General features: G+C 38.6%; 1 protein-coding gene across 1 annotated transcript in view; it reads left to right on the top strand.

The window, feature by feature from the left end:
- Positions 1 to 6957: 6957 nt before the first annotated feature.
- LOC107677589 (serum deprivation-response protein-like) overlaps positions 6958 to 10713 on the top strand; it is a 15440-nt gene continuing 11684 nt past the window's right edge. Inside the window, exon 1 of the mRNA XM_016472531.1 lies at positions 6958 to 7793. Coding sequence (XP_016328017.1) covers positions 7236 to 7793 — 558 coding nt within the window. The 5' untranslated portion in view covers positions 6958 to 7235. The remainder of the gene's footprint in view (positions 7794 to 10713) is intronic.

Raw genomic sequence — 10713 nt, 5'->3', positions numbered from 1 at the left:
ACAGAATTGCTTACAGAGAGACTGAATCTTTGAACTGCTTCGAACGAATCGTTTGAGAATCGCTGGAAAATGAGGTGCATATTTTGAGAAAACGAAAGCGTTTTTTGACCTTGCATTCATGTAATCCTATTGTAGGAGACTCCCAAAACAATATTAGGAACCGTAAAAATTGCATAATAGGGGTACTTTAAAACTACATTCCATGACACAAAAACAGTATTATTCTTCAATTATAGTGGATTTGGGTGTCCGCCATGACACTCGCTGTGAGAAATACGGCAACTTCGGCAAGCGGAGTAATACAAATGTTGAAACGGCTGTTGCATCGTACTCTTATCAGCCAATCAGATTCGAGGACCAGAAAGAACTGTTGTATAATGCTTACGATCACTCTCCGTGTTTATACAGGAGCGCTCCTTTGATTCATTGTTCAGATTCTCTCTGTAAGCAATTCTGTATTTCTTAGATTTAAGTCTAGTAAAACTTACTTGGTGTAGTGCTTCCACAATACAATTCATTGCATTACAGAGGACCATACAGTTATGTTATCCCATAATACTTTAACATGAAGAAATTAGGGTGATATGATATATGTTGATTAAATACATGATCAACCGGCTGAGATCAAGCTATATTTTGTTTATTGTTTTATCTATCTTATTAAAAACTGAAAAAAAAAAAAAAAATCCCTTTTGTCATGTGTGTGGTACGATAGAAAGCGGCTGTATGATTTCTATGAGTGTGTATGTGTCGTGTCCTGGCCACGCGACTGAGCGCTCAAATGAACACAAGGGATTCAAATATTAGTCCATTAATTCTAAGCAAGCGCAAGCAGCTCTTTAAAAATTTAACATAAATACAGTCGCTTTTTCCATTGGTGATTTGTATATCTGTTGTCATTATACACTACTTAGCGTGTCTTAAAACATGGCGGCCACTACTCAGAATGCAATGCGCAATGACGTAGTTTCCCAAGCTCTATAGACCTCCTCCCCTTTTTAGCAGGCGCTCGTTGTCCTCTGTCTTCCGTTTGTATTTCCACAGCCGGAAGGTAAGTTCTTAAAAATTTAAAAGACATCTGTTCACTTGTTCCTCTGACGCTTAAGATCTAAATAGCTAATAGCCAATGGACTACTTAATGTCAAAAAAAGAATACAGTAGCAAAAAATATTTTAATATGATTTTAATATTTGTGCACAACATTTAAATGCATATGTCATTTTTGCATTTAGTGAACTTAAATGATACTCCTTTACATGATCTTTTCATGTTAATACACCATTGCAGTTAACACACAACACAATTATTGCACGAATCAGTCAATCAAAATATTTTCGTTTTTATTAGGATGTAGATATTTGGCCAATGAGATTTCACGGTGGGTGTGGCTGCTTATTGACGCAAATTGGCAGAATTGCGAATAGCATTTTAGCATAGGCTACTATTTATTTTTTGAGGACAATGATATGTAAATTTGATTTTGAAGTTTGATATTTCTAGTAATTACGTTGCCATACACAGATGATATCCCTCTGCATCTTAAAATAGTATGAATGGCTCTAATTAATGACCAGATTTTAATATACATATCCAACTTTGTTTAAAAGGTTTTCATTGTGACATTCATTTTGAACATATTTGGAAGAGAGTCTGCTTTATACTTTAAAACCATGAAAACATATTTTTTGTGACAAGGATTGCTTGAAAAGTGTGCTTGTGCTATCTTTCTTTAAAATAAAGCCTATACTTTGTTTAATATTTTATACACTAATGCTATGATATTCAGACCATTTTAAGTTTGGCTTTAGTAAAATACTTTTTCAGGCTTCTATATTCTCATGAAAACACAAAAGAAAGACTGCCAAGAGCCTCAAATAATGAGCAAATTTGTATCTGTGAAGGAGTGTGAAGCCTTATAAATAAGCCTGGCTACCACAGGCGCTTTTCTCTCATAGTTATGAATAATCTACACCAGGGCTGTGTGTGGCTGTGGAACGATGTGTATTTGAGGCGAGTTTGCAGTTGTAAGGCAATCAATTACTTCCATGACTTGTCGTAAGTACTTATTCCCAGCTTACTCCCTCATGGCAGTGCCAGGTACACCAGGATGCCTCCCTCTCCATAGGTTTCCCAGAGTCGGGCTGTCAGCAGGGAAAGTCAATAACAAGTACAGCAGACGCTCAACAGACAGAGACAGCAGGGAGGTCTGCTTCTGGGGGTTAATATGAGACGAGAAAGGGGTGGGTTTGGACTTCAAAAAAGAAAAACTGTAAAGGAAGAATCATGGGGTCGAGGTCAGAAAGAGAGAAAAAGAGGGCGGATGGAAAGTTGTTAATAATGAATCCAAGGCAAACAGAACAAAGTCATTTTATGATAGATCAATAATGCAAAGATTAACTTTAGACACAAGGCTTGATCAAAAGAGAGAGAGAAAATGAATAATAAAATAATCGAGTCAGGAGTCAAAAGGTTTGAAGGGGCACTTTGTTGTATCAGATGTTTAATTATTTATTGATTGCGTCCTAAAAAGGGAGAGATATAAAATATGATACGGGAATTTTCATATTGTTACTTTATTGTTAATAGACTACATGCACATATACAAATTTCCCATGGCGTAAAAGACATTTCATGAAACTATTTTCTGTAAACTATAAACAATCTACAATTTGTAGAAACACTGTACAGCAATACAACTTCTGTTACAAAACTACTCAATATGTATCCATAGTTTGGTTTTGATGGCTATTTACAAAACTATTCATAGAAAATATTCAATAATGAGATTTATGCTGTAGGTATAATTTTGGGAATTTAGTATATGATTCTGCTGTGCTTATCCAGTTCATTTGTTTTACCCAGAAAATTGTATTGATGTTTTTATTCATGTAAAATCAGATTTATTGTCTTTTTTTTTTTTTTGCCTGGTACTAAACAGTATATTCTGTCTTAGCATCAAGTCTCTGGTCTGGGTTATGCTTTCCTCTTCCTCATATGTGAACTCTTCATCTAAAGTGCAACCGTGAGCACTTTCTGGATCTAATGCCTGTGAACTTACCTGTAGCCCTATCAGACATCTTGCAATTCTCGCTGATGTGAAGAAAGGCTAATCAGTGTTTATATAACAAGATCTGTTAAACTGCAAAATAACTACAAAAATGGCCAATAAATATATATATATAAAAAAAATTGTATTTTCTAACTGAAATCAGAAGAAAGCACTGCAAGCATTTGTTTGAGTCTCCTTGGTGTTGCATTTTTTTTTCAGACTTATGAAAAAATATAATAAATATATCTAAAAATATAACACTTGACACAGGAACTTACTGTCTTCAGGCAAAATCAAATTTTAGCTTGAGATGAAACACAAAATCCATCAATATCTGTGCACATAATATTTAACACATGACCTGGAATACAGCATCCCAGTTATAAATAATTTTTAAAAAAAAAAAAGTATTGCAAGGGGTGAACGTTGTTATGGTTGGCATGGCCCATTAGCTCCTTTTGCTACAGTACATGTTAGCAAAAAGTATGTTTCTTTCCTGATGACCTGTTCGAAAGTATAAGATTACTGTATTAATCAGAAAACAGAAAGTTGAGTGGAAGGAAAAAGTGTGGAAGATTTGAGTTGAATGACTGAAATAAATGAACTTTTCCACGACATTCTAATTTATTGAGATGCACCTGTACAAGATATTCTCTTAACTTTAACCAATCCAAAAAAATCTATTGGGATTTTGTGTTATTGGCAGAAAACACAGGCAGAAAATATATTGTCGCCTATATGGAAAGCAGCCATGGCAATAAGTAAACTGTCACACTAAATAAGGACATACTGGACATGCAGAGTACCTTTTCATTTTCCACATTTGTCACAGCAGATCATCATCTTATAATGCAAATTAATATGAATCATGTTTAGTGTGGGCTGAGAAACATCACTCAAAAATTACAACTCGTTTACAGTACAACTGTATGAAGCTCTACAGTTGAAAGAGGGTCCATGAAGAAAGTTATAAGATGGTAAGTCAAAGTCTGTTTTCAGAAACCCAGATATTAAACTATAGGTACATCAAAGGGTGTTCAAAATGTAAAAACAGAAAGAAAAAAAAAGTAGACAAATGTTGTGCAGTAAAAACAGGCAGGCAGAATCTTTAAATGGCAAAAGTGACAAACTTTCTTCTACAAAAAGGGCACTTGGACCAATAAGGATGAAGGGGTGGGGTTTAAGTCACAACTCTGTAGAGTCGTTCACATGAGCTTCAGGTGCCTCAGCAAAAGTGTAAGAGCTAGAAAAAGCGTTAAGCATTAGAAACTGTTTGAATGTTAATTGACAGCTAATGGTTTCATTAGCAGTGGGGAAACTCTGGATTTCCTGATGTTCTGCAAAACATAATAAAAGAAAAATAGTAAACACTGATATAATAATTTTGCACAGTGCTGCCAAAATGGCAAATTGGTGCACCAGCAATAATTAATAGGATTTTTTTTTTTTTTTTTGAAGATGCTTATTACAGTTTATTTGATGGTTGGGACTGAGATTAGCAAGAGATAAACACATACATATACACAAACTATATAAAGAATACATTTATTATATACAAATATAAAAAAAGAATGAGCAGTGAATGGATAAAAAAAAACTGGAATGGGATATTTTTTCCTCTTTATTCAAATACTGACATTGAGTCATAAAACAGTATTAATACTGATTGTGCAATATAATTTAATATAATATACTGTAACTAATGCCACACTGTCCAGAAATGTTTTTGTTCAAAATATAACGGCATATTTTTTTTAATTATCTAATTAAAATAATCTATTGTTCTCAAAGTAATCTATTGTTGCCGCAACATGTTATCATGTATCCACAAGTTCATATGTCATGGCCACAACATTACTAAGTGAGCCAAACCAGTACCCAGTACACATTTCTAGCATAATTTTCGGGCAAATTTAGTTTCAGTGCTTTCAATAAAAAATACACTTTTGATAAACTTTGCATTCAACCTGTAACATTTCTTAAATTTGACGTCTGTTAAAGTTTATGTGGGTTATTTGGTTAATAATACTACTGACTCCAACTGGTGATACACAACACCAGCCTCTCTTCACACATTAGTTGGGTAACTTTATGTTGTTTACTTCCTCAGCTCCCGGTTTTGCACAATGCCACATTATTAAATTACATGACAATTTGGCATTTCATTTTGGGATGATTTCAAAGTATCTTCCTAAATGCTTTCAAGAACACAAATGCTCTTTGACTGAGTAAAAGGGGAGTTCATATATACTGAACTTGTGTCACTTCACAGTAAGAGTTTCCAAGGAAGCAGCTGCGGTATTCCAGACAATCTGGCCTTGTTTGTGCTGCACTTGATGTTGCAATTACATAGTGTTTTCTCCAGGGGGCGACAAGTCATTTCTAAAAGATATGCAACCTGAGCCATATGCCTTCAAGTCTTTTGAGATATTCCCATAGAAAACAAGAGATCAGGATACGAGTTCCCCGGAATGAGAACAATGGAGATAAAAAAGTTGACAAGGCAGGAATCCCCACCCTTTTAATGTAATCCTAACAGGCATGATTACATTAAAGGATTACATTTCTCACACTATCTCTCATCCTGTCTCTTAATTCCTCTTTATACTGTCATTTAAATGCATGTTTAACTACTATTTGCTAACTGAGGAAAGGTTCTAACTCACCATGTTATTTACTACTGTGTGAGCCTGGCGAGAGTGACATGGTGTTGGTGGTCCAGGTGAGATCCTCTGTGATTACATTAAAGGATTACATTTCTCACACTATCTCTCATCCTGTCTCTTAATTCCTCTTTATACTGTCATTTAAATGCATGTTTAACTACTATTTGCTAACTGAGGAAAGGTTCTAACTCACCATGTTATTTACTACTGTGTGAGCCTGGCGCTATACAAGCACACACATGCCTGTCAACTCTTTTGCATTAAGAAAACACAATATGAACTTGTGCCAAAATTCATGTATGCTATGATAATGTGTTATGTAATCAATCTGAGCATGTAAAGTATTCCCAGAGTAGAGGTCAGAGGTCCATGAATGGACTCTTTTCCACTCTCAGAAGCCTGTGTTTCCACAGCCATTACCCTGCAAAGGAAAAAGGAGGGAAAATTACATCATGGAGGCACGTATAACAATGCAGAAAGAAGGAAATGGGAGCAATGAAGACATTCTGTGTTTGTAAGAGGCAAACTCCCAAGAAAATGACAAGGAGGTTTCACACAATTTTTTAAGATTTAATATTTGATTTCATGCTAGCAGTGGTTTTATTGTTCACTATATTTCCCTGCATAGTGAAATGTAAACGCAAATATACTTTTCCAGTTCTGCTGCTAAGTTTCGCCATGCTCCTGCTACAGCTGAAGGCAGGAAAAATGGCTCCACTCACACGGCCTGAGAACTGTTTGTGTGACATTTTTTCCAGAATAAACTTAAAATGGCTACAACTGTGAAAAAAGACTCTTACAAAATAAATATAGGCAAACATATACACATATTCTTCTGCAAATCTACCCACATAGAAAACTCCTCTAAAGTGTTGCTTAGCAAATCTTTATTTTAGGGGAAAACACACACCTTTGTTCTATCTCCCTTTCTGTATCTCTTTCATGCTCTCTCTTTATTCACAGATGAGCTCATTCTTCAAACATGACTCTTAATATACTATTGCTTTCTTCAATATAAACAGAACAAAACCTAGGGAGCCAGAGAGAGAGTTAGGGGGAGGTTCTACATGTGGAGAGAGTTGCTCATGTTCCAGCGTACACACCCACATACTCGCACTTGACACATGCAAACACATAACTCCCTCACAAATGGGCCAGGCTAGCTGCTATGGAAACCTAGCTCCGCCCCAATAGGGTGTGGACAGGCTTTTTAAGCTGTGGGGAAGCCTCTACACGGCTCTTTCAATCGCACCAGAGAGGGAGGGCGAGACAGAGAGAGAGAGAGGAAAGAGTGAGTGTGGCTATCTTCAAAAAGGGGTGGGAACGTTGAACCTGGAAGCTGAAAAGTTCTTCCCAAGCCTATAAACAAGAATCAAAGCTGTAAGAACGTGGTGGCACTAAAACCAACTCGGAGGGGAATCCGGTACAGCAAGACGAGCGCGCTTAAAGGTGAGGAAAGTTAAAGAACGAGACCATTTTCCTAAGTAAAGTTATCCGTCAAGACCAAGAGCAGCCTTAGAATGGGAGAAGATGCAGTGCAAGCAGAAAGGAGCAGCATGGCCAGCACACATGAGAACCAGGAGCTGGTGGTGCCAAGCCCCAGCCCCACTCAATCTTCACCCACACATAGCCTCTCACATCTGGGCACCGTCGCAACCAACGCCCCTAGCGGAGAGCCTAGCAGCCCTGGGCCTCTGGCTGGGGGCACCACAGGCACTCTCCCCAGAGATGGAGCTTCACCTACAAGTCAAGTGAATGCCATCACTGTCTTGACACTTCTAGATAAGCTGGTGAACATGCTGGACACGGTGCAAGAGAACCAGCATAAGATGGAGACGAGACAGGTCGAGATAGAGGGGGCGGTGAGAGGCATCCAGAACGATATGACCAAGCTCTCCAAGAGCCACACTTCCACTTCCAACACGGTCAGCAAACTCCTGGAGAAGAGTCGCAAGGTCAGCGTCCACATGAAGGAGGTCAAGGACAAGATGGATAAGCAGGCCGTCCAGGTGAAGAAACTGGAGGCTAATCACGCTCAGCTGATCAAGAGAGACAACTTCAAAGTGCTCATCTTCCAGGTAAATGTACAGTGTGTGTAATGGGGAGCAGTTGGCGGTGGGGTATTTGATGTGCTCAGGTGAGGACGCTGAATGATTGCATTGTGCAGGTGATCGTTGCTGCATGTCGGTGTGCGCTGAACCAAATTCAACTGTCTCCAACTCTGATAACAATAAGGGATATTGCTGTCTTACACAGCTGAGTAGAGTCTAATGAATCTAAATGTCATTTGACTAAATTAAAAGAACAGGTCACATGCCTCCCTCAGGGTGTGTCCATTTCTGAAGCAGGGGAGAAGGGTCATAGTTCAGAGTGTAAAGATGAAAGCAATGCTTAAGAGGGTGTGATGTCACTTAAGGTCATTGTGAGGTGGGGTGGAATGGAAGCAAGATCTAGGTGGTCGCGTCTTATTTCTGTCTCTAATGGATATTGCTTTGGGGTCAAAAACAGACAATATTACCCAAACTTTCGAGTGTTTTTGGGATGGTCAAATCAATGGCTTTTTTTGTGGATGTTGAGCACCTGAAAGCAGACGTCCTTGCGAGTTTTGTACTTGACTCAAAGTATTAATCTCGAATACCCAGGTAGAATTTCAGATATCTTTATATTTCATATAGAAAATCAGCAGGACTCCAAACTAAGAGAGAGCTAGAGAGCTCGAGAGACACTCAATAGGAGAGGCTTGTTATGAAGCTTAGCCAAAAGCTATTATTTAAGGCACAATAGCCTTGAATAGAAGGTGTGTCCAGAGATCAGCTACAGTGCAGCGTAATGTGTATCCTGTTGTCAGAAAACCCGTGCTGATATGTACTATGCTACAGCGGCTAGCTGCTGTTTACTGCAAGACCTACAATCAACCGAATGACTCAGTGATTCCAAAGTCAGAGAGCGCTGAGAGAGGCCTTCCATTTTCCCCTCTCTCTTCCCAGCTGTGTGGTTACTGAAGAAGTACATGATGTAGAGAATGAGAGAGGGCCTAGTGAAATGCATTTTTAGAAAATCAACTTTCCATCTCTGTGCGAAGAGAGTGTTTAAACTAAGATGGGAAGGTACATTTCCTTCGATGAACTAGTGTGAAAACACCCTGTAGGCTTTTACAGTTGCCGTCACAGACATAGTGCTGTTTGTTAAAGCTGGCCAAATATGTGTTGCTTTGGCACCTACCTTGTTTATTTGCAGGGAAATCCACTTGGAGGGTACAATAGTTGAGATTTCCCTCTTTGTCCTAATTATTTTTGGCTCATTACTTGCAGAAAGGGATTTGGTTTGCTGTTTAATTTTCTAAGCATCTGCACAGCAGTCAAGGCATGTCTAGTCAGCGTCTAAGGGAATGTGCGTTAATCCAGCCATGGGGTTCTTGTGGTCTCCTGATCTGTCCTGCATCATAGTTAGGATGGGTGGGACTGTGGTGGACACAGGGGCAAAATGTTCCTAGAGCTTTAACATTTCCAACAAACATGCCTGACAGACCCACACAAACATTCTTGGACAATCCTTGTCTTGTTTTCTTTAATGTTCCTTCATTAAACCCCACTTCTGCTCTCCCTTGGGGTTGCCTGTGTTTGTTTCTAAGGAATGATAGGATCTGAGCAATCCTCAGCTCATTAAACAAACACAACTTCTTCAGGGCAGCCAAAAAACTTTTTCAAGTCACTTCTGCCAAGTGTTTCATATACAGTTGTCCACTACTAAACAAGCCTGACAAAAATGGAAAAAGACGTTCGGGTGAAGTCCTTGTGGTTTCATAAGTCAACAAATAGTTTGTCTTTTAACATTCTCAGTTTTATTTTCTCATCTCTATAGCTACATTCAGGTGTTCACCACACCCTGCCTGCCTGTGTTTTTCACTTTTATCTTCCCCTGCTGCTGTTGGATTAGGGGTGCTTGGCTCCCCCCTTAGGCGGACGTACAGGCAGTAGAGAGAACGCTGTTCTTGCATAAGCAGAAACTCTGGCTCAAACGCTCACATTCCAGAGGTGGAGCGAGTCTCTCCCACTTTGAAAATGATATAAATAGGCCAGTAACCACAATCAATTAGAACTCCATGAGACTTCGATCAAGACATTGGTCACCACAGCCATAAAAGAGAAAAGGAGGACAGAGCTTATAAAGTTAGCTTATGAGGAGACTTCCTGGATTTAGCCAAACATCATTCCATTTGCAATTCTTTTGCATGATGCAACATTCAGTGAACACATTTAACTAATTGTCCGTGTGTTTCTCAAAACCTAACATATGAACTGTGTTATAGCTGCACAACATCTCCAAGTTCTCATTACTTTCAGTGCACAATGCTTCAATTTGCATCATGTTGAAAGCCAAATCTAGAGTAGGAAAGCACAAGATGGAATATTTTTACATCTAGCCCTTCGCTATCACCTAATAAGGCTATCTGTGCCTCTCCAGAGAGAGGGAGAGAGAGGGGGAGAAAAAGTGTGAGTGCAAGAAGGCCTGTAGGCAGAGAGAAGGGAGACAAGAGTGTTTGTTTTCCGTTGTCCATCAAAAAGGCATTATCTCTCTCCAAACTCAGCTTACTGTTAGAGTTCCCACTGGTGCACTGTGGGTAAGATGAAAATGATACAAGACGAGAAAAGTGCTCAGTGCAACTTAAGATTTACAACATAGCTGTTGCTCAGTGATATTCCTAAAACAAAAAATGCTGAAAACACACCACGGTAATGACAAAAGTATAGTTAAACCAAACAAAATCAAATTGCATTGTGATGAAATAACAAAACTGTAATAAAAAAAAATATATACAAAAATTTGTACACGCAAATATTTACACCCCTAGCGGGTAGGTAGCCTCAGGGTCTGACCTGCACCATTCCACTGTACAGGGTTAAATACCGGATGAGCATGTGAAATGTGTTATACGAGAGGAATTCGACATGTTTATGCACATGAGACCAGTAACAACCACTAGGTGCTCATATGAAT

Source organism: Sinocyclocheilus anshuiensis, unplaced genomic scaffold (assembly GCF_001515605.1).
Source record: "Sinocyclocheilus anshuiensis isolate Anshui unplaced genomic scaffold, SAMN03320099.WGS_v1.1 scaffold472, whole genome shotgun sequence".
Classification (NCBI taxonomy): Eukaryota; Metazoa; Chordata; class Actinopteri; order Cypriniformes; family Cyprinidae; genus Sinocyclocheilus; species Sinocyclocheilus anshuiensis.
This window is presented reverse-complemented; position numbering and strand designations above follow the sequence as displayed.